General features: G+C 43.5%; 1 protein-coding gene and 3 long non-coding RNA genes across 14 annotated transcripts; 3 read left to right on the top strand and 1 right to left on the bottom strand.

Annotated features, from left to right (window-relative positions):
• Positions 1-2,580: 2,580 nt before the first annotated feature.
• LOC147189505 (cytochrome P450 26A1-like) lies at positions 2,581-6,383 on the top strand. Its single transcript, XM_086138633.1, has 7 exons — positions 2,581-3,451; positions 3,551-3,775; positions 4,558-4,839; positions 4,941-5,090; positions 5,181-5,315; positions 5,392-5,538; positions 5,617-6,383. Exons 1-7 carry the CDS (start codon positions 3,263-3,265, stop codon positions 5,953-5,955), a joined length of 1,467 nt encoding a protein of 488 aa, XP_085994759.1. The 5' UTR covers positions 2,581-3,262; the 3' UTR covers positions 5,956-6,383.
• Positions 6,384-10,581: 4,198 nt separating this feature from the next.
• On the bottom strand, positions 10,582-16,754 carry LOC147189506 (uncharacterized). 6 transcript variants are annotated; one of them, XR_015104048.1, is made up of 8 exons: positions 16,420-16,750; positions 12,991-13,301; positions 12,630-12,922; positions 12,374-12,537; positions 12,210-12,278; positions 11,448-11,925; positions 11,086-11,349; positions 10,582-10,972 (listed from the first exon to the last, which is right to left on the bottom strand). It is a non-coding gene; the product is annotated as an uncharacterized LOC147189506 (long non-coding RNA). The 6 variants fall into 6 exon arrangements; XR_015104044.1 differs by having other exon boundaries at positions 10,582-11,349; positions 11,448-12,114; positions 16,420-16,754; XR_015104045.1 differs by having other exon boundaries at positions 10,582-11,349; positions 12,374-12,540; positions 16,420-16,753.
• LOC147189507 (uncharacterized) lies at positions 13,248-13,622 on the top strand. The gene is made up of 2 exons (XR_015104049.1): positions 13,248-13,325; positions 13,388-13,622. It is a non-coding gene; the product is annotated as an uncharacterized LOC147189507 (long non-coding RNA).
• A 381-nt stretch (positions 16,755-17,135) lies between the features above and the next one.
• Positions 17,136-23,238, top strand: LOC147189508 (uncharacterized). 6 transcript variants are annotated; one of them, XR_015104042.1, is made up of 8 exons: positions 17,137-17,429; positions 20,509-20,819; positions 20,888-21,181; positions 21,274-21,437; positions 21,533-21,601; positions 21,886-22,363; positions 22,462-22,733; positions 22,847-23,238. It is a non-coding gene; the product is annotated as an uncharacterized LOC147189508 (long non-coding RNA). The 6 variants fall into 6 exon arrangements; XR_015104040.1 differs by having other exon boundaries at positions 17,136-17,429; positions 21,697-22,363; positions 22,462-23,238; XR_015104038.1 differs by having other exon boundaries at positions 21,271-21,437; positions 22,462-23,238.
• The last annotated feature ends 345 nt before the right edge of the window (positions 23,239-23,583 follow it).

Consider the following 23,583-nt stretch of genomic DNA (forward strand, 5'->3'; position numbering starts at 1 on the left):
ACGTGTGAATGCAAGTCGGAATGGCATGGAAGGTGCAAGTGCTAATGATTCTGGAGCTGCGATATGTGAGGTTTAGGGCAAGTTAAAATTCACCTGAATGACAAGTAGGCCAACCCGATGGAGCGATTGAATAAAAGGACAAATGAAGACCAGTTTGCTGGTGATGGCTCGAGAGGGAACAATTCACGACTAAGGATCGTGTTTGATGCTTGAATTCTTCAGTGGCAAAAATAAATAAATCAATTACATTCCAACTATTTTTTTTTTTTTGGGCTTGGTACATCTGCAGCATATTTTTGGTCATCTTTTGCTAGAAATGGTAGAAAGTAGCTCCTTCTTAGGTTCACTGTTGAAATGTAGTTTAAACCCGACATTAAGACCCCAAGATTATTTAAACTGTTCAAAGTGGTGCGCTTCTGCGGTTTAAAAAAAAATCCCGTGCACATGTCCTACCATGCGCCAGGTTGTAACAGCGGATAGCCATCTTGAATTTCAATTGGCCCGCATGCTTTTTCAAAAGCTTCACGTTTAACCCTTTCAGGGACGGCGGTTACTACAGTGGACAGCTTATCATGTTATCAGGTTACAGGTTATCGTTACTGGTGAGTTAAGGAGTACTTGTGCTGAGTTCGAATCTTGTATCACAATTGAAAGATTCGTTTAATGATCCGATGCACTGATCAGTGTGAACATGATTTTCGCCTTCACATCCAACTGAATGCAATCTTGTTTCTGGGGCATAAACTGTTTTGCTTATCAGACGTTCATTTAATATTTTTTTGGGGGGGGCTGGGAGGGGGGGGGGATTTTCTACACACTCACGCAGAGGGGGGAAAATTCTCCAAACAAGCCGAGAACAGTAAGCGGGTCTTGCAATTGCATCGCAGGTCGGAGGAGTTTGTGTTTCTCAGAGGGAGAGAGAGAGAGGATGAACTTGGTTGAGAGTTCACCAAAGTGTCAGGGTCACTAGCCGGTCAGCAGCACAGGAGCTTGGGAGTGGGAGGGGGTTGTTGATACAAGCTACAAACATGCCTGCTTACACTGCAGTTGATTGGTGTGATTGTTAGTGCCTGTGTGTGCTTTAATGCATGGTTGGTCCACTAGTGGTAGTAAAGGATTACCGGCTGAGTCGACCTGCAAATTTGCCGCTTGAGCGGGTGCTGTCGGAAAGGCACAAGCGTCTGTGCCGTTGTTCTTGTGATGCACCAATTTTTTTTCTTTTTTTTTTAATCGGACAACCGCGCCCCCCCCCCCGCCCCCCCCGCCTCATTTTGAAATATGAAGCTGTAAACAGAACAAAATTGATCCTCTTTCGCGACTTGAACTTCCCTTCGCCCCGTCCCTCACTTCTCCTCCCGTATCGCACCTGAACTGCAGAATCCTGTTTCACATGCTCGCATCGTGTTGAGAAAATTTGGGCAGCTACGACATAACCGCTTGGAAACCCGCTCCCACTCGCAGCCCGAAGCTCCTCTGCGATTCCACCGTGAACGTCGTTGCACGTCGTACGTGCGGCACACCGTGTCGTGAAAGATTTTGTGTGTTTGTGATTTTTTTTTTGGGGGGGGGGGGGAGAAATCTCAGCCCAGCTATAACTAAAATCGTCATCAACACCGCAGTCGAAACCCTTCATCGCTGTCGTCAGTGACATCGTAACAGATTTACTGATAAGTGTTGCTGGCCAAACTACAATAACTTGCAATTCAAGAAACGATTATGGGGGACAGCAATAGGACAGACATCGCCTTCGAGGGATGATTTTTTTTTTGCAGGGTGCGTTCGACTCCACACCTAAATAGAAGCCGACTTTTAGACCAGAAGAATGCTGGGTGTTACAGGTGCAGAGGTGATGAGCCAAGATTTTTTCTGTACGCGAGCAAGTAAAAGTTCACTGAGCTTGAACTCTTCAACCAGGAAAGACATCAGGCCATGAACCATACATTGACCTCCGCCTTCAACTGCAGCACGCTGACGCTGTGCGAGGTTGGTGAGTAATGACCCAAAATGTTTTTTTCTTTCAAAAACAAAAAGGTTTGTTTGAAAGATATTCAGAATTCACCCAGATTCCCATCTTCGGAAACGGTCTCACTTCAGCGATCACCAAAGACTGCCTGCGTCATTTTTTGTTTTATTTATGGTATTCTTATGACTCGTTTCAGCAAATGGTCCACTTTTACATTTAATGTCAGGGTGAGACTTTAGGTCAGCAAGCAAAGGATTTACCGTACTTGACAAAAGAAATATTGCACTTTACCGAATGATAGTTGGCATGTTTCTTGATATCATATTTGTTCAAGTTTATGGCTAAGGTTCTATGTCAGAGAGAGTTTCAGATGGAAGTGAGATGACTCATATATGCGAATACGTTTATCTTGTGTCGCTTAAATCAGGGGTGTCAAACTCATTTCAGTCGCGGGCCAATTTGGAGTCTTCCCTCGGAGGGCCGTTATGACGGTGAAACCACAAAATTATTACTTGTAAAAACAAATGAATAGATTGAAATCAGTCAAGTGGATGATGATAGTTTGTTTAATTATTGTTCAAGTGAGTGTAAACAGGGTAACAAAATTACTGCAAAATCTCAACGTTATTTATTTCACATGACAATTTGACATTTGGGTACAGATTTGAACAAGTTGGCACACAATTTGCTTTCGCGGGCCACAAAATATAATTTGGTGGGCCGGATCTGGCCCCCGGGCCTTGGGTTTGACACACGTGCCTTCAGTTAAGACCTTAACTACGAATGACACCCAGAGAGAAGGATTAAGACATTCTTCAGCCTCCGCTTTTTGTATTTTGCGAAGCAGCTGAAAATGCTCTTGAATGTAAGCTCGCCCCCGCAGGCACGATCGCCGATCCGACAAGCGGGGCTTAAACCCGACCTCATGAGTGTGTAAACCAGTTGCCTTATAGCCAACAAAAGGCGTCTCGGGGACGCGCTTCTTTTGTCTCGCGGGGAATCATCACCTTTTCTCAGTGAAATCTGCCAAGGATTGTTCTGCGTGCTACGGGAGGTAAAAGGATTAAAAGATGTGTGCTTGGCCCTCGGAACAAATGGTGAGGCAAGTCAGGCAGCGAGGACGGGGCCGGGGGGCGGGGCCAAGCGACACCCACAATTAAAGATGAACTTTGAGTGAACTAATTTATCTGCGGGCGGAGAAGGTGACGGGCTGCGCGGACTTCCCCGGTTAGCCTATAAAAAGGGCGCCTCGCTCGGTCGACCGACATTCACCTGAGCGGATTCGCTGCCGAGACCGACATGGCTCTGAGCACGCTGCTGGCTACCTTCCTGTGCACCATCGTGCTTCCCGTTCTGCTCTTTTTGGTTGCCGTCAAGCTATGGGAAGTTTACATGACCCGGGGTAGAGATCCGAGTTGCGCCAGCCCCCTGCCGCCGGGGTCCATGGGTTTGCCTTTCTTTGGGGAGACGCTGCAGCTCATCCTGCAGGTAAGCAAGGTGTTGACGTCATAAGTATACCATCGCGATGATTACTACTGGGCCCATTTACTGTATTCTTTTGTTTTTTTTATTCGGGGTGTTGTCCAGAGAAGAAAGTTTCTTCGCATGAAGCGGCAAAAGTACGGCTACATCTACCGGACTCACCTATTCGGGAACCCCACGGTGCGCGTGACCGGCGGCGACAACGTGAGGCAGATTCTCCTCGGGGAACACAAGCTCGTGTCCGTCCAGTGGCCCGCCTCAGTGCGCACTATCCTGGGCTCGGATACGCTGTCAAACGTGCACGGAACCCAGCACAAAACCAAGAAAAAGGTGAAGACTTAAAGCTCATTTGACAATGCGCAGTCGTTTTAATCACTTGAGAAACTATTGAAATACTTTTCGACCAGGAGGTATATTCAGCAACACGTTGTTTAAAAAAAATCTTCCTGCTTTTATTAACAATAAAAACAGTTATATTTAAGTGTAGTTAACATAAATAGTTCGAGTCTCTTATGTTGTGTGATACCCAAGAGTTGGGGGGGGGGGGGGGGTAAACTGAATTCCTGTTTCGTCTCGTGGCTTTGTCTGTAGACAGTAATCCCTCGTTTATCGCGGAGGTTACGGTCAAAAAAGAACCAGTCAGTGATAAGTCAAATCCGTGAAGTAGTGAACTTTATTTTTTTTACAGTTATTATACAATACTTAAATATATATATACAATGAAATCAAAGACCAAAACCTGTTTTCAGGTCCAATTACCAAAAAAAAAACCCCAAACGTTTTCAACAAATAACTATCATAGTTTTTGGAAATACTGTACTGTCGACACGCGGCGCCGCGTTCTGATTTAAAGGGTCAAAAGCATTAAAAAACTGCACTAAACAAAAAATCAGTGAAACAGCGACGCCGCAGAAAGTGAACCACGTTAGAGCGAGGGGTCACTGTATTGGTAACCGGAGAAGTAAGTACTGTACATTAATTTTATGTTGACAATCAGAAATGTACTGGACGAATGAAAGTAAAAAGGCTGATTACTCTAACTGTGCCATGTACAATAAAAATGATCATCAAAGGATATGACAACAGTTTTAACAATCCTGGCTTCTCTCCAGGCCATAATGCGGGCATTCTCCAGGGAAGCTTTGGAGTTATACATCCCGGTCATCCAGGAGGAGATTCGCGCCGCCGTGAAGGAGTGGCTGGCGAGAGATTCTTGTGTGCTGGTGTACCCAGAAATGAAGCGTCTGATGTTCCGCATCGCCATGAGGATCCTTCTGGGCTTCGAGCCGGAGCAGATTAGGACCGACGAGCGGCAACTGGTCGAGGCGTTTGAGGAGATGATCAAGAATCTTTTTTCTCTGCCCATCGATGTGCCGTTCAGTGGATTGTACAGGGTAAGAAAAACAAGTTTTACTTTCGTCCTCCAGATGGATGTAGATACCGGCCGGATGTGCTATTTTAGCCTCTTAATTCTGTCCTGCGTTTTATTTTCTAGGGTCTGAAAGCTCGGAATTTCATCCATTCCAAAATCGAGGAGAACATCAAGAAAAAGATCCGGGAGTCACCGAACGAGTCCAAACACGGAGATGCTCTGCAGCAACTCATAGACAGCGGCAGTAAGAACGGCGAGACATTTAGCATGCAGGTAACAACAACACTGACGACCCCGACGACATTGTCTCGTTTGGCGTTTGGAGGGGAAAAAAAACAACAAAGCGGCGTTCCTTCCCCGCAGGCTATTAAGGAGTCTGCTACAGAACTACTATTCGGGGGGCATGAAACCACCGCCAGCACGGCTACCTCTCTGATTATGTTTCTGGGCCTCCACCCTGAAGTGGTGGAAAAATTGAGGCGGGAGCTGATTGACAAGGTAATATCACGTTATTGGAAACCCGTTGAATTTCCGGTCCTAATAAATGTCCTCACCGCTCTCCTTTTGTGTTCAGGAGGAGCGAGGGATGCGACCGCAGAGTTTGAATATCGAATCTTTGGAGCGTTTGAAGTATACGGGTTGCGTGATTAAAGAAACATTAAGGATAAACCCACCCGTCCCCGGAGGCTTTCGCGTGGCGCTAAAAACATTTGAACTCAATGTAAGTTCAAGATCACCGACACTTGCAATCTCTATTCTGTCTTCCTCTACTCACCAAGTCCACCTTTAACCTTTTCAGGGATATCAAATTCCCAAAGGTTGGAACGTCATCTATAGTATCTGTGACACCCACGACGTGGCAGATATCTTCCCCAACAAAGAAGACTTCCAGCCCGAGCGCTTCATGACAAAAGCTTTGACGGACTCCACGAGGTTCCAGTACATTCCTTTTGGCGGGGGCTCAAGGATGTGTGTCGGAAAAGAGTTCGCCAAGGTACTGCTGAAGATCTTTCTGGTGGAAGTGGTCACAAAGTGTCACTGTACTCTCTTAAACGGGCCACCCATGATGAAAACGGGACCGACCGTTTATCCTGTGGACAATCTGCCAACTAAGTTTACCCACTACGTTCAAAATTAATCGAGCTTTTCAAAAGCGGCGTGCTTGAAAATCTTCTCGGTAGTCACAAATCCTTTTTTTTTTTTTTCTGTAAAAACAATTTGGAAGCATTCGGGTGTGCTGAGGTTTTAATTTTGCCCCTATTTTTTTTTTTTTTTTTGCAATGGCCTGTACATTCCGTAAATATTTGGAAAACATTTGACATGGTGTTTCTGTGTACCGTATATACTGTGTATATATATTTTAAGACGAGATCCAACTAAACAAGCGGCACTATTTACACATTGAAACACTTTAATCAGTTCAGTGATGTATCTTTTAGGGTGATGTAAATATTGTAGAGTTTGTTATATAACTTTTGTACCATTTTAACGTCAAGTTATTTAAATGATACTGTATTGTGTTGGCTTTTTATTTAATTAAAAAAAAAACTTTTTGTGAGTAATTCATGTTCCGAATCCATATAAGCGTGCTTAACTTTACGGGAACAGAAAATAGACTCACGAGGTTTCCGTGCGTGATATTGGCGGGTAAACTGTAATAGCTTCACTTGCAGATGATTTAATTGGCCGTGCATGTGACCTCTGAACATCTCCAGGATTTTCTCTCCCGAGTTTAGACTTGATTACTAGACGGGACTGAGAAATAAATTTATGAATAGATTTTAGAATCTCAAATAAAATGCTGGAGGGGATTAACTGGGGCTACATAGATTCCTAACAGGGCTAATCCCCCCCTCCACCTCCCCTCACCCAACCAGTAGTAATGCCCTCCCTGCCCCCGATTGTGTGTCTGTGTGGGACCAAGCCCCATAGTGACAGGGGTGCTATTAACCCGAAAAAACTATACTATGGCGGGTTTTTTTTAGCTACAAACGCCTTACTATACTATGTCGTTTTTTTTGGCTAAAAACGCCTTACTATACTATGTCGTTTTTTTGGGCTAAAAACGCCTTACTATACTATGTCGTTTTTTTCGGCCTAAAAACGCCTTACTATACTATGTCGTTTTTTTCGGGCTAAAAACGCCTTACTATACTATGTGGTTTTTTTTGGCTAAAAACGCCTTACTATACTATGTCGTTTTTTTTTGGCTAAAAACGCCTTACTATATATATTATGTCGTTTTTTTCGGCCTAAAAACGCCTTACTATACTATGTGGTTTTTTTCGGGCTAAAAACGCCTTACTATACTATGTGGTTTTTTTTGGCTAAAAATGCCTTACTATACTATGTCGTTTTTTTTTGGCTAAAAACGCCTTACTATACTATGTCGTTTTTTTCGGCCTAAAAACGCCTTACTATACTATGTCGTTTTTTTTGGCTAAAAACGCCTTACTATACTATGTCGTTTTTTTCGGCCTAAAAACGCCTTACTATACTATGTAGTTTTTTTCGGCCTAAAAACGCCTTACTATACTATGTAGTTTTTTTTGGCTAAAAACGCCTTACTATACTATGTCGTTTTTTTCGGCCTAAAAACGCCTTACTATACTATGTCGTTTTTTTTGGCTAAAAACGCCTTACTATACTATGTCGTTTTTTTCGGGCTAAAAACGCCTTACTATACTATGTCGTTTTTTTGGGCTAAAAACGCCTTACTATACTATGTCGTTTTTTTCGGCCTAAAAACGCCTTACTATACTATGTAGTTTTTTTTGGCTAAAAACGCCTTACTATACTATGTCGTTTTTTTCGGCCTAAAAACGCCTTACTATACTATGTCGTTTTTTTTGGCTAAAAACGCCTTACTATAATATGTCGTTTTTTTCGGCCTAAAAACGCCTTACTATACTATGTCGTTTTTTTCGGGCTAAAAACGCCTTACTATACTATGTCGTTTTTTTCGGGCTAAAAACGCCTTACTATACTATGTCGTTTTTTTGGGCTAAAAACGCCTTACTATACTATGTCGTTTTTTTCGGGCTAAAAACGCCTTACTATACTATGTCATTTTTTGGGCTAAAAACGGATTACTATACTATGTCGTTTTTTTCGGGCTAAAAACACCTTACTATACTATGTGGGGTTTTTTTCAGGCTAAAAACGCCTTACTATACTATGTGGTTTTTTTCGGGCTAAAAACGCCTTACTATACTATGTTGTTTTTTCGGCCTAAAAACGCCTTACTATACTATGTTGTTTTTTTTTTTAGCTAAAAACGCCTTACTATACTATGTCATTTTCTTCGGGCTAAAAACGCCTTACTATACTATGTCGTTTTTTTCGGCTAAAAATGCCTTACGATACATGGTCATTTTTTTTCGGCTAAAAATGCCTGACTATACATGGTCGTTTTTTTCAGCTAAAAACGGCTTACTATACATGGTCTTTTTTTTCGGCTAAAAACGCCTGACTATACATGGTCGTTTTTTGTCATCTTGTGTTCCTTCAAATAAAGCTGAAATAACCAACAATTCTTTGGTGTTCTTTTTGTTAAAGTCAGTTGCACACACAACAAAAATAAATAATTAGAATACTCCTGTGCTGAAGTCCTGATAAAAGGTTCGAGGAAAAGGGAGACGGGCAAGGTGCCTTGCAATACTCCTCATTTGTGAATGACCAGGGTAACTACACTCAAGAATGGGGAATGGGGATGACTTCGTATCGACTGATCGAAAACGAGAGTAACATTTATCCCCTTATCGCCATCAAAGTAATAAATTGGAATTCAAACTTTCGTCATGTTCAGTTGTAAACTACGAATATACCATTGAGCTTGCCGAAAAACTCAACTGTGATGGTCCAGTGGACTAAAACTTTGCATCCGGTTCGGGCGACTCGGGTTCGATTCCCGGAATCACCAACATGTGTGCATAGGTGAGTAGAAAAAAGGGACTCGTACACGAGTCAACTCAACCCAAAGTGTAGTCTCCAAACCACTAGATCGACTTGGATATGAAAATGGAGGATTTGGAAATTATACCCATTCGTCCTTGTCATGTTTATGTGTATTCTATGAATACGACCAAAAATTCGCCGAAAAAATCAACCGTGATGGTTCAGTGGTATAATGCTTTGCTTTCGGTTCAGGCGACTCGGGTTCGATCCATGTGTGCATAAATGCAGGTGAGCCGAAAAGGGGACTCGAACACGAGTCAGCTGAATCTAAAGTACGGTCTTTAACCACTTGACCAACTCGGATTTGAAAATTGACCATTTGGAAGTTATACTTATCCTGCTTCCTCGTCATGTTTGCGTGTAGTCTATGAATAGGACAGAAAATCGGCCGAAAACCTCAACCGTGATGGTCCAGTGGTAAAAGCTTTGCTTTCGGTTCAGGCGACTCGGGTTCGATCCCCGCGCTCACCTCCATGTGTGCATAAATGCAGGTGAGCCGAAAAGGGGACTCGAACACGAGTCGGCTGAATCTAAAGTATGGTCTTTAACCACTAGACCAAATCGGATTTGAAAATTGACCAGTTGGAGTTTATATTTATTCGCAGTAAAAACAGTAGTGCTCCAAAAATGACAAAGACACTAAAATACCTTTTTCAATGCCGGAAATCACCAGCACCATTGGCCTAATGGTTAGAGACAAACGGGGCCATCCGGTGAGAGCGGGTTCGAACCTCGCCTCGAGCTCGCATTTACCCACATTTTTCTTTCGGAATTGTTTCTCACAATTTATTTTTTTTACTTCTTCTTTGTTAAATAAAGCTTTTAAAAAAAAACAACACGTGATGACGTCGTTAGCGAAAACCTATTTAAGCTGCGACTAATTCAACAAGCCGTCTCTTTCCTCTCCAGGCTGACTTCACGTCCACATCGCGGCAAGACGACCACAAGGCTTGGCAAGGTGAACCCTTTAACTTTCTTTTTTTGTCTTTTGTCATTGCTAACTTTTCTAACTTTTAACAACAATTCACTTTTTCAGGCTGTTCAACTCTTTCACGGTAAGTCGCCTGCACGTTTAAATGGCATTGTGTTCTTTTGAACTAACTCTCGTTTTGCAATTTTCTTTTTCCTTTACAGCACGCCGAGAAGGTAAGTTGCAAGCGTTTAACAAACTCAACGTTTGAGGTTTCTTTTTCGTCTTTTCATCGCTAACCTTTTGTAACTATTAACATTAATTCACTTTTTCAGGCCGTTCAACTCTTCCACGGTAAGTCGCCTGCAATTTGCAACGGCTCGATGGAACTAACTCTCGTTTTGTAATTTTCTTTTTCTTTCCCAGCACGCCGAGAAGGTAAGTTGCAAGCGTTTAACAAACCGAACGTTCTGGAACTTAACATTAATTCTCGTTTTCAGGCTGTTCAACTCTACAAAGGTAAGTCGCCTGCAATTTTAAATGGCACCGTTTGATTTTTATTTTTTATTTTTCCAGCGTGCTGAGAAGGTAAGTTGCCAGCGTTCTTATTTCCACCATTTAAATGACACCCTGCTCTTACTTTGTTGTAATTCTGCAATTTCTGTTCACAGGCTTGGCATCTTCAAGTGACTGGCCAAATTGACTGTAAAAATGGCTATCTGCGACTATATTTTTTTAGAGCGGGGGTGGGGGGCTGTTTAAATGTCCTTACCAAAAGTCACATTGCCAACTATTTCACTGTCTTTTCAGCCCACCCGTTACACTGCAGGCCACTGCCGAGGTGTCCAGCTCAGCCCTGCGCTCGTCACTGGTAAGAGACAAAAACACTCCTGCGCATACAACTCTGAAATCGTGTTTTAATTTTTCAGCGCATGAAGATGAGCTTACAGGAGGCTTCGAGTGATGACGTGATTCAGGTAGGAACCACAGACAAAAAGTGTGCACTTTTCCTTTTTTTTTTTTTCTTAGGCGGAGGATTTCAAAATTTGGTGCTGCACACTACCTCATTGCAAACTGCGCTCCCCAGACGTCTTGAAAAAGAAAGTTGAGAGTCCCGCCTCAAGTTTCCGTTTTGCTCCTGGACAAAACTGAAGGAAGGTAAGGACATCGTAAATAACAATCCACTCTTTCTGACATCCTTTTTGTGTGTGCGCAGGTCAAACGGCATCCAGAGCTGCCTGACAAACAAGACGACGGCGAATGGGGGCGTCTGCTGATTTTGAGCACGCTGCAAAGCAAAATGGCTCAAGTGAACATTTTATAACGCATTTTCTCTTTTGCAGGTTCCCCCAAAGCTGCACTGGGACGAATGTCTCTTGGGACCATCGAAGGTACATTTACCATTCTGTACTTGCTACTCATTTTGTTTTTCTTTCTGCTCAGGTGGTGCCAAAGCATCTCTTGGCCCTGCAGTCGCTCTTTTTCGCCAGTGATGCTTCTGTTGGAAAAGAGACTAAAAAATGCGATTGTCATGTTTCCTCCTTCACTTGCAACAACAAACGTTTGTTGAGATGAGCTTTTTTTTTTTTCTCTCTTTGACTGTGCAGAGAAGCTTCCAGTTGGTGCCATCATGGAGTCTGAACCGTGGTCACCAAGACTCTGCACCTGCTGGGCAAAGAGTTTCGAAATTGCAGCTGAAATCTTTCAAGTTGACCCACATTAAAATGAAACCGAAATAAAACCCAGACGGGTCCATTGCGTACCTCCTGTTTGTGTTCAGGCTTGTCCACTCTGGGGCCCTCGGAAGCGGTTGCCGTTTTGCTCCTTGATGAGACGGAAGGAGTGTAAGGACGTCGTAAATGACTTCAATTCGCTCTCCGACATCCTTTTTGTGTGTGCGCAGGTCAAACGGCATCTTGACTTCATCCAGAGCTGCCCGAGGAACAAGACGACAGCGAATGGGGCCGTCTGCTGGGTTTGAGCATGTTGCAAAGCAAAATGGCTTATTTTCAACGCATTTCTTTTTTGCAGGTGCCCCCCAAAGCTGCACTGGGACAAATGTCTCTCTGGACAGTGTAAAAAGGTACATTTAACATCCTCTACGAATTTTGTCTCTTTCTGCTTATGTCCACTAGGCGGCGCCAAAACAATTCTTGGCCCCGGAGAACCTGAATCTGCATCCACTCCGGGAAGACGGTGGACAGGCTCAAGTCCCGTTGATCTTTTTCGCCAGTGATGCTTCTGTTGGAAAAGACGGATTTTAAAAAATGACTGTTTGTTGTTGCAGGTGGTGGAGCGAACATGAAGTCATGATCAACGAGCATTTTTATTTTTCCCTTTTTTTTTTTTTTTTCTTTTTGACTGTGCAGAGAAGCTTCCAGTTGGTGCCATCGTGGAGTCTGCACCTTGGCCACAAAGACGCTGCACCCGCTGGGCAAAGAGTTTCGACATTGCAGCTGAAATCTTTCAAGTTGACCCACATTAAAACGAAACTGAATTAAAAGCTTGACGGGTCCATTGCGTACCTCCTGTTTGTGTTCAGGCTTGTCCACTCTGAGGCCCTCGCAAGCGGTTGGACATCCCCCGCGCTCCCTCTGTCGCAGGATGGGTGGGGGGGAAAAAAGGTCTGACTCGAAAAACTAATAGTTTGACTGGAAATTTCCCACTGAAGGCCTTCAAGGTTTCTTACCTCGTTTCCCTCCAGAAATCCAAGTTGGCCCCCGCCCCACCATGACGTCTACGTCAGACCTTCTCACAAGGAAGCGCTTGGTTAGTGTTTGAGGGTATGCATGCGACTCTGCTCATTTCGTCTCTTTGCAGAACTGGCAACTGGCTCCAGAAGATTCCAACAGTCTACTGAGAAGAAAAAAAAAAATTATATATTTTTTTCTCTCCTCCCCTTTCTTCAGATGGTCATTCAGACATTGGTGACAAACGCTGCCTGCCTCCGCTACATGGTAGCCTGTGAAGCCCAACGTCATCCATCGGCTTTCTCTTCCTCAGCCGGAGGACCGCATAGAGACGGTGGCAAACTTTGGTTGAAGTCGGTGCTTGTGGCGGTGGGTTTCATCTCGAACCGTTTCCATCAAAACCACGCTGGGTGAATGTTTTGACTGGTGTCTTGCTGTTTTCCAGAAGTGACGTCACACTGCCTGGGGAAAGGGTCTTCCTGGAATTGGTGGGCTCAAGTGCACCCTTTTTCCTCTCCCTCCTTGCGGTCTGCAACTTGACAAGGAACCTGCAAGTGAAATAAATGGTCATGTCAACAAAACCTTGGTCACGCAGCACCCATTTTTGACCGCTTACTCTGCTTCTGCTTGGTCAGCTGGAGGACGACGTCCAGAAGGGGCTGAAGCCAACTTTGGAGCAGCGTGCCAACAAGAAAAGTTGCACGGGTGCATACACGTGTGTGTGTGTGTGTGTGTGTGTGCGCGCGCTGCAACTTGGCGGTTTTTCTTCAAGGTCCGATGACTGCCCAGGTCCTCTTCCTCCCTGGTGGGTTTCTTCTAGTCTAAAATTTGCTGCACCAGAAATGCGCTGTAAGCCGGTGTCCTTTTTCTTTAGGTCCACTTCACCAGGCGCCGACTGTCGTCCAACACTTGGCTTGATGCAATCAGCTGGAAGAGGTTCCACAATGGGCAGTAAGTATTGAATGCTTGACAGTTTTCTTAATCCCTTCTTTGACGCCATATTTGTTGCACAGGAGCTGAACGTGCGAGTCCCAGACAACTTATGTGGCATCACCTTCAGTGCTGGTTAGTTTGATCACATTTTAAATTGCATTTCTGCACAAGGGGACTTGAAACTCTCCAATCTCATTTTTGTCTTGGGTCCAAGTGTTGGTCCAGCTCTGCTGTCACAGGCTCACTTTGCCAGGCAACGAAAAGTAGAAGGCTGCAAAGTCATCCAACTTGGACCTTTTCGGTGAGTAGTTTTTTTTATAATTTTTTCAACTTTTTTTGAACTTATTTTTTTTGTAATTTCAACGCTAACTTTTTTTTTACTTTAACTTTTTTTTTACTTTAACTTTTTTTTTACTTTAACTTTTTTTTTACTTTAACTTTTTTTTTACTTTAACTTTTTTTTTACTTTAACTTTTTTTTTACTTTAACTTTTTTTTTACTTTAACTTTTTTTTTACTTTAACTTTTTTTTTACTTTAACTTTTTTTTTACTTTGTCTTTTAACATGTATTCTTGTAAAATAAAATAAACAAAACCACATCTCGACTTCCTTCATCAATTAAAGTGGGTGGGGTTGGGGGGTGTGGCTATGCAAATATGGCAGCAATCCGATTGGCTGCTGTGAAGGGGCGGGGCTATGCTAATGAGTATAAATTAGCATAATGGGAGTGGTTATGCGAAGCCTGTGGGTGGGTGGAGTTATGCAAATATGTTGAAATACAGCTCTGATTGGTTGACGTGGGAACTTGTGGGCGGGGCTATGCAAATACATTTTCATGCCCCATTTTGATTGGTTGGCTGGGTAAATATGGGCGAGGCTATGCAAATTGGTAATCAGGCCGCAGTGGGCGGAGTCTATGCAAATATGAATTTACATGTCGTCATCTGATTGGCTGGACCGGGTTAATGTAGGCGGGCCAATGCAAATGTTATTTGCACAGTGCATTCTGATTGGCTGTTGTCCGTTGTGGGCGGGGATATGCAAATATATCGCCACAGCGGGCCCGGGTGGGCGTGGCTATGCAAATAAATTTGCGTGCCGTCTTTTGATTGGTTGTTGTGGGCGTGGTTATGCAAATAAATTTGCATAACGTAATCCGATTGGCTATGCTAATCAGCTGTGGGCGCGGCCATGCAAATCGATTTGCATATTGCAATTTTGGTCGGGTGGGCGTGGTATATGCAAATAAAATTTGCATGCCGCCACCTGATTGGTTGCGCCGGACGCGCGTGGGCGTGGTTATGCAAAGTAAATCTCCCATGCTGCGTTGTGATTGGTTGATGTGGGCGGGGTCTGCAAACAAATTTACATTAAAATTTCTGGTCCTGCATGCGGGGCTATGTAAAGTGGGTGCGGTTACGGACGGCAACCGGCGTTGTTGGGGTTTTGTCCTGGAAGACGTTTGGCCTCTGGTCCGAGCAGGTTTCCTGGGTTCATGCGCAAACGCCAGAAAAGGACAGCTCGCCCTTTCTGGCCTTGAGCATCAATCCAAGAAGTCTGCTCGGACCAGAGGCCAAACGTCTTCCAGGACAAAACCCCAACAACCCCGGTTGCCGTCCATAAGAAGGCCACTTTAATTCAACTCTGTGAGACACAAAACACGCCGACTCTGATTCCAGCCGGACAATATGTTGACAAGCATTTTTTTTAGAACATTTTCACATCATTTTAGCAATAAAGCTTGACTCAAGTTTAACACCGACACTGGCTGACAGGCAGTACATTTAACCCTTGTGCTGCAGTTGATGTAAATAATTTTAGATAATGCAACATGCAATTTTTTAAAAACTTGTAAAAGTATTATTCCTGAATATTTATTTTACTTTCAACCACTTGACATGTTCAGTGGCATCAGCGCTATACATACACGTCGTTCTTTTTTTTTTTGTTGTTGTTGTATTTTTGCCCTCTATGGACAATAAAAGCAGTACTGTGCTATGACCAAAACAAATATCGATATCTATATGCCCAAAACATGAATTGGAGTATTTCATATCACACAATTTTTATGCTTTGTCTTTGATTTAAAGATGACAACACGCAAAAATCTACAAAAAAATTGTCAAAATTGTAACAAGGGTTAAGCCGGCAGCAGAGGACGTCGTGTTGTTTGCTTGACGAAGCATGGACTGCACAACACTGACACACGTGGAAGCTGACAACAACATCACTCACTGCTTCTGAACATGTGCTTTGGAGAAAATGTTGCGTCTGTCATTGTAGATATGAATTTAACATTAACCCAGGAATGCCATTTCAAAGCACAGGTTCAGAAGCGTTGACCGATGCGTGTTCAAATGTCACACAGTCCATGAAACTAAGGCCAAAGTTCACTTCAGTGACATCATACAGCTCCTCAAGCACACAAAATGATGCCCTGTGCTGCTGCTGCTGCTATCTTGTACAGCCTGTCAGCCAGTGTTATGTCTAACGCTGTCGTGTGAAAAGCACAGATGTGCATTTTGGTCATTTTTTTAAATGCTGACGTTCGGGCAACCGAACAATGTAAAATAAATCAGTAAAATGACCAAAATAGTCATTCTGTCTGGCCTTGTGAATACTTAATGAGTACTCATTGAATATTCAAATTTCGATTACCAAGTTAGGGGTGTATACTTTGACTCCTTATTGCTGCAAAACAACAAAATGGACGTCTGGAACAGTTGATCTGTTTTAGAGAACACGCGAGAGATCATTAAATGTCATATTTTTGGTTTTTACGACGAGCTGACTATTCATTATTTCTAAGAAAAAGCAACTGTAAACCGTCGTTTACAATATAATTAGCCAGTTAGAGTGATCTATTATTGCATTCAAAACATATTTGTACTCCAAGATAGCTCACATGATTGATCGTTTTTGACGGTCGAAATAAATTTCCATTCAAAAATCGGATTAGCATTATATCTCGTTTGATTGTGTAGATGCGCCCAATGTTTTGATCGAATCGAGACAAGCTTAACAGAAGACAATGTTTATTTCTTTTTTTAAAGAGACAAATATTATTTTACAAGCATCCGGTGAAAAGGAGGAAAAGTTGAGCACGCGTTACCTTTGCACAACACGTCGCCACTTTTGCACGCAGACAGCCAGCAGCCGACGCGAAGACAACGTTCCTGCACTGTGGTCGTCTCCTGCGCATTTTCAAAAAATCCAAAAATGCCTGACTTAGACCGAAAGTTCTTCGCTCACGTGTTTGAAGAACGCCAAAAATATGAGCGAACAAAACGCCATGGAAAACAAAGACTCGTTTCCGGTTTTGGTCCGCCTTTTACTTCCGGGTCTCAGCTTCGAGAACGAGAAAAATATATATTCTGGAGCTGCAGGTGAGTAGATAGAAGGGACTCGAACACGAGTGGGCTGGATCTAAAGTATGGCCTTTAACCACTTGACCAACTCGGATTTGAAATTCTGCTATTTGGAAGTTATACTTATCCTGCTTCCTCGTCATGTTTGCGTGTATTCTATGAATAGGACCAAAAATTCATCGAAAAAATCAACCGTGATGATCAAGTGGTCTAAAACTTTGCTTTCGGTTCAGGGGACTCAGGTTCGATCCCCGCGCTCACCTCCATGTGTGCATAAACGCAGGTGAGCCGAAAAGGGGACTCGAACACGAGTCAGCTGAATCTAAAGTATAGTCTTCATAGACTACACATAAACATGACGAGGAAGCAGGATAAGTGAAACTTCCAAATAGCAGAATTTCAAATCCGAGTTGGTCAAGTGGTTAAAGGCCATACTTTAGATCCAGCCCACTCGTGTTCGAGTCCCTTCTATTTACTCACCTGCAGCTCCAGAATATATATTTTTCTCGTTCTCGAAGCTGAGACCCGGAAGTAAAAGGCGGACCAAAACCGGAAACGAGTCTTTGTTTTCCATGGCGTTTTGTTCGCTCATATTTTTGGCGTTCTTCAAACACGTGAGCGAAGAACTTTCGGTCTAAGTCAGGCATTTTTGGATTTTTTGAAAATGCGCAGGAGACGACCACAGTGCAGGAACGTTGTCTTCGCGTCGGCTGCTGGCTGTCTGCGTGCAAAAGTGGCGACGTGTTGTGCAAAGGTAACGCGTGCTCAACTTTTCCTCCTTTTCACCGGATGCTTGTAAAATAATATTTGTCTCTTTTAAAGAAAAAAATAAACATTGTCTTCTGTTAAGCTTGTCTCGATTCGATCAAAACATTGGGCGCATCTACACAATCAAACGAGATATAATGCTAATCCGATTTTTGAATGGAAATTTATTTCGACCGTCAAAAACGATCAATCATGTGAGCTATCTTGGAGTACAAATATGTTTTGAATGCAATAATAGATCACTCTAACTGGCTAATTATATTGTAAACGACGGTTTACAGTTGCTTTTTCTTAGAAATAATGAATAGTCAGCTCGTCGTAAAAACCAAAAATATGACATTTAATGATCTCTCGCGTGTTCTCTAAAACAGATCAACTGTTCCAGACGTCCATTTTGTTGTTTTGCAGCAATAAGGAGTCAAAGTATACACCCCTAACTTGGTAATCGAAATTTGAATATTCAATGAGTACTCATTAAGTATTCACAAGGCCAGACAGAATGACTATTTTGGTCATTTTACTGATTTATTTTACATTGTTCGGTTGCCCGAACGTCAGCATTTAAAAAAATGACCAAAATGCACATCTGTGCTTTTCACACGACAGCGTTAGACATAACAACACTGGCTGACAGGCTGTACAAGATAGCAGTAGCAGCAGCAGCAGCAGCACAGGGCGTCATTTTGTGTGCTTGAGGAGCTGTATGATGTCACTGAAGTGAACTTTGGCCTTAGTTTCATGGACTGTGTGACATTCGAGCACGCATCGGTCAACGCTTCTGAACCTGTGCTTTGAAATGGCATTCCTGGGTTAATGTTAAATTCATATCTACAATGACAGACGCAACATTTTCTCCAAAGCACATGTTCAGAAGCAGTGAGTGATGTTGTTGTCAGCTTCCACGTGTGTCAGTGTTGTGCAGTCCATGCTTCGTCAAGCAGACAACACGACGTCCTCTGCTGCCGGCTTAACCCTTGTTACAATTTTGACAATTTTTTTGTAGATTTTTGCGTGTTGTCATCTTTAAATCAAAGACAAAGCATAAAAATTGTGTGATATGAAATACTCCAATTCATGTTTTGGGCATATAGATATCGATATTTGTTTTGGTCATAGCACAGTACTGCTTTTATTGTCCATAGAGGGCAAAAATACAACAACAACAAAAAAAAAAGAACGACGTGTATGTATAGCGCTGATGCCACTGAACATGTCAAGTGGTTGAAAGTAAAATAAATATTCAGGAATAATACTTTTACAAGTTTTTAAAAAATTGCATGTTGCATTATCTAAAATTATTTACATCAACTGCAGCACAAGGGTTAAATGTACTGCCTGTCAGCCAGTGTCGGTGTTAAACTTGAGTCAAGCTTTATTGCTAAAATGATGTGAAATTGTTCTAAAAAAAATGCTTGTCAACATATTGTCCGGCTGGAATCAGAGTCGGCGTGTTTTGTGTCTCACAGAGTTGAATTAAAGTGGCCTTCTTATGGACGGCAACCGGGGTTGTTGGGGTTTTGTCCTGGAAGACGTTTGGCCTCTGGTCCGAGCAGACTTCTTGGATTGATGCTCAAGGCCAGAAAGGGCGAGCTGTCCTTTTCTGGCGTTTGCGCATGAACCCAGGAAACCTGCTCGGACCAGAGGCCAAACGTCTTCCAGGACAAAACCCCAACAACGCCGGTTGCCGTCCGTAACCGCACCCACTTTACATAGCCCCGCATGCAGGACCAGAAATTTTAATGTAAATTTGTTTGCAGACCCCGCCCACATCAACCAATCACAACGCAGCACGGGAGATTTACTTTGCATAACCCCGCCCACGCGCGTCCGGCGCAACCAATCAGGTGGCGGCATGCAAATTTTATTTGCATATACCACGCCCACCCGACCAAAATTGTAATATGCAAATCGATTTGCATGGCCGCGCCCACAACTGATTAGCATAGCCAATCGGATTACGTTATGCAAATTTATTTGCGTAACCACGCCCACAATAACCAATCAAAAGACGGCATGCAAATTTATTTGCATAGCCACGCCCACTCGGGCCCGCTGTGGCGATATATTTGCATATCCCCGCCCACAACGGACAACAGCCAATCAGAATGCACTGTGCAAATAACATTTGCATTGGCCCGCCTACATTAACCCGGTCCAGCCAATCAGATGATGACATGTAAATTCATATTTGCATAGACTCCGCCCACTGCGGCCTGATTACCAATTTGCATAGCCTCGCCCATATTTACCCAGCCAACCAATCAAAATGGGGCATGAAAATGTATTTGCATAGCCCCGCCCACAAGTTCCCACGTCAACCAATCAGAGCTGTATTTCAATATATTTGCATAACTCCACCCACCCACAGGCTTCGCATAACCACTCCCATTATGCTAATTTATACTCATTAGCATAGCCCCGCCCCTTCACAGCAGCCAATCGGATTGCTGCCATATTTGCATAGCCACACCCCCAACCCCACCCACTTTAATTGATGAAGGAAGTCGAGATGTGGTTTTGTTTATTTTATTTTACAAGAATACATGTTAAAAGACAAAGTAAAAAAAAAGTTAAAGTAAAAAAAAAGTTAAAGTAAAAAAAAAGTTAAAGTAAAAAAAAAGTTAAAGTAAAAAAAAAGTTAAAGTAAAAAAAAAAGTTAAAGTAAAAAAAAAGTTAAAGTAAAAAAAAAGTTAGCGTTAAAATTACAAAAAAAATAAGTTCAAAAAAAGTTGAAAAAATTATAAAAAAAACTACTCACCGAAAAGGTCCAAGTTGGATGACTTTGCAGCCTTCTACTTTTCGTTGCCTGGCAAAGTGAGCCTGTGACAGCAGAGCTGGACCAACACTTGGACCCAAGACAAAAATGAGATTGGAGAGTTTCAAGTCCCCTTGTGCAGAAATGCAATTTAAAATGTGATCAAACTAACCAGCACTGAAGGTGATGCCACATAAGTTGTCTGGGACTCGCACGTTCAGCTCCTGTGCAACAAATATGGCGTCAAAGAAGGGATTAAGAAAACTGTCAAGCATTCAATACTTACTGGCCATTGTGGAACCTCTTCCAGCTGATTGCATCAAGCCAAGTGTTGGACGACAGTCGGCGCCTGGTGAAGTGGACCTAAAGAAAAAGGACACCGGCTTACAGCGCATTTCTGGTGCAGCAAATTTTAGACTAGAAGAAACCCACCAGGGAGGAAGAGGACCTGGGACTTCTTGGGCAGTCATCGGACCTTGAAGAAAAACCGCCAAGTTGCAGCGCGCGCACACACACACACACGTGTATGCACCCGTGCAACTTTTCTTGTTGGCACGCTGCTCCAAAGTTGGCTTCAGCCCCTTCTGGACGTCGTCCTCCAGCTGACCAAGCAGAAGCAGAGTAAGCGGTCAAAAATGGGTGCTGCGTGACCAAGGTTTTGTTGACATGACCATTTATTTCACTTGCAGGTTCCTTGTCAAGTTGCAGACCGCAAGGAGGGAGAGGAAAAAAGGGTGCACTTGAGCCCACCAATTCCAGGAAGACCCTTTCCCCAGGCAGTGTGACGTCACTTCTGGAAAACAGCAAGACACCAGTCAAAACATTCACCCAGCGTGGTTTTGATGGAAACGGTTCGAGATGAAACCCACCGCCACAAGCACCGACTTCAACCAAAGTTTGCCACCGTCTCTATGCGGTCCTCCGGCTGAGGAAGAGAAAGCCGATGGATGACGTTGGGCTTCACAGGCTACCATGTAGCGGAGGCAGGCAGCGTTTGTCACCAATGTCTGAATGACCATCTGAAGAAAGGGGAGGAGAGAAAAAAATATATAATTTTTTTTTTTCTTCTCAGTAGACTGTTGGAATCTTCTGGAGCCAGTTGCCAGTTCTGCAAAGAGACGAAATGAGCAGAGTCGCATGCATACCCTCAAACACTAACCAAGCGCTTCCTTGTGAGAAGGTCTGACGTAGACGTCATGGTGGGGCGGGGGCCAACTTGGATTTCTGGAGGGAAACGAGGTAAGAAACCTTGAAGGCCTTCAGTGGGAAATTTCCAGTCAAACTATTAGTTTTTCGAGTCAGACCTTTTTTCCCCCCCACCCATCCTGCGACAGAGGGAGCGCGGGGGATGTCCAACCGCTTGCGAGGGCCTCAGAGTGGACAAGCCTGAACACAAACAGGAGGTACGCAATGGACCCGTCAAGCTTTTAATTCAGTTTCGTTTTAATGTGGGTCAACTTGAAAGATTTCAGCTGCAATGTCGAAACTCTTTGCCCAGCGGGTGCAGCGTCTTTGTGGCCAAGGTGCAGACTCCACGATGGCACCAACTGGAAGCTTCTCTGCACAGTCAAAAAGAAAAAAAAAAAAAAAAGGGAAAAATAAAAATGCTCGTTGATCATGACTTCATGTTCGCTCCACCACCTGCAACAACAAACAGTCATTTTTTAAAATCCGTCTTTTCCAACAGAAGCATCACTGGCGAAAAAGATCAACGGGACTTGAGCCTGTCCACCGTCTTCCCGGAGTGGATGCAGATTCAGGTTCTCCGGGGCCAAGAATTGTTTTGGCGCCGCCTAGTGGACATAAGCAGAAAGAGACAAAATTCGTAGAGGATGTTAAATGTACCTTTTTACACTGTCCAGAGAGACATTTGTCCCAGTGCAGCTTTGGGGGGAACCTGCAAAAAAGAAATGCGTTAAAAATAAGCCATTTTGCTTTGCAACATGCTCAAACCCAGCAGACGGCCCCATTCGCTGTCGTCTTGTTCCTCGGGCAGCTCTGGATGAAGTCAAGATGCCGTTTGACCTGCGCACACACAAAAAGGATGTCGGAGAGCGAATTGAAGTCATTTACGACGTCCTTACACTCCTTCCGTCTCATCAAGGAGCAAAACGGCAACCGCTTCCGAGGGCCCCAGAGTGGACAAGCCTGAACACAAACAGGAGGTACGCAATGGACCCGTCGGGGTTTTATTTCGGTTTCATTTTAATGTGGGTCAACTTGAAAGATTTCAGCTGCAATTTCGAAACTCTTTGCCCAGCAGGTGCAGAGTCTTGGTGACCACGGTTCAGACTCCATGATGGCACCAACTGGAAGCTTCTCTGCACAGTTAAAGAGAAAAAAAAATAAAAAATAAAAAGCTCATCTCAACAAACGTTTGTTGTTGCAAGTGAAGGAGGAAACATGACAATCGCATTTTTTAGTCTCTTTTCCAACAGAAGCATCACTGGCGAAAAAGAGCGACTGCAGGGCCAAGAGATGCTTTGGCACCACCTGAGCAGAAAGAAAAACAAAATGAGTAGCAAGTACAGAATGGTAAATGTACCTTCGATGGTCCCAAGAGACATTCGTCCCAGTGCAGCTTTGGGGGAACCTGCAAAAGAGAAAATGCGTTATAAAATGTTCACTTGAGCCATTTTGCTTTGCAGCGTGCTCAAAATCAGCAGACGCCCCCATTCGCCGTCGTCTTGTTTGTCAGGCAGCTCTGGATGCCGTTTGACCTGCGCACACACAAAAAGGATGTCAGAAAGAGTGGATTGTTATTTACGATGTCCTTACCTTCCTTCAGTTTTGTCCAGGAGCAAAACGGAAACTTGAGGCGGGACTCTCAACTTTCTTTTTCAAGACGTCTGGGGAGCGCAGTTTGCAATGAGGTAGTGTGCAGCACCAAATTTTGAAATCCTCCGCCTAAGAAAAAAAAAAAAAAGGAAAAGTGCACACTTTTTGTCTGTGGTTCCTACCTGAATCACGTCATCACTCGAAGCCTCCTGTAAGCTCATCTTCATGCGCTGAAAAATTAAAACACGATTTCAGAGTTGTATGCGCAGGAGTGTTTTTGTCTCTTACCAGTGACGAGCGCAGGGCTGAGCTGGACACCTCGGCAGTGGCCTGCAGTGTAACGGGTGGGCTGAAAAGACAGTGAAATAGTTGGCAATGTGACTTTTGGTAAGGACATTTAAACAGCCCCCCACCCCCGCTCTAAAAAAATAAAAAATAGTCGCAGATAGCCATTTTTACAGTCAATTTGGCCAGTCACTTGAAGATGCCAAGCCTGTGAACAGAAATTGCAGAATTACAACAAAGTAAGAGCAGGGTGTCATTTAAATGGTGGAAATAAGAACGCTGGCAACTTACCTTCTCAGCACGCTGGAAAAATAAAAAATAA

This window comes from Hippocampus guttulatus, chromosome 19 (genome assembly GCF_054856545.1).
Source record: "Hippocampus guttulatus isolate MCC_2025c chromosome 19, RoL_Hgut_1.0, whole genome shotgun sequence".
NCBI lineage: Eukaryota > Metazoa > Chordata > Actinopteri > Syngnathiformes > Syngnathidae > Hippocampus > Hippocampus guttulatus.

What these genes read in the sequence shown, in the direction of transcription:
- LOC147189505 (XM_086138633.1), top strand. Translation starts at nt 3,263, where the DNA reads ATGGCTCTGAGCACGCTGCTGGCTACCTTCCTGTGCACCATCGTGCTT. An exon ending in CGCTGCAGCTCATCCTGCAG is followed by an intron (nt 3,452 to 3,550) that starts GTAAGCAAGGTG and finishes GGTGTTGTCCAG; the next exon opens with AGAAGAAAGTTTCTTCGCAT. An exon ending in GCGAGACATTTAGCATGCAG is followed by an intron (nt 5,091 to 5,180) that starts GTAACAACAACA and finishes CCTTCCCCGCAG; the next exon opens with GCTATTAAGGAGTCTGCTAC.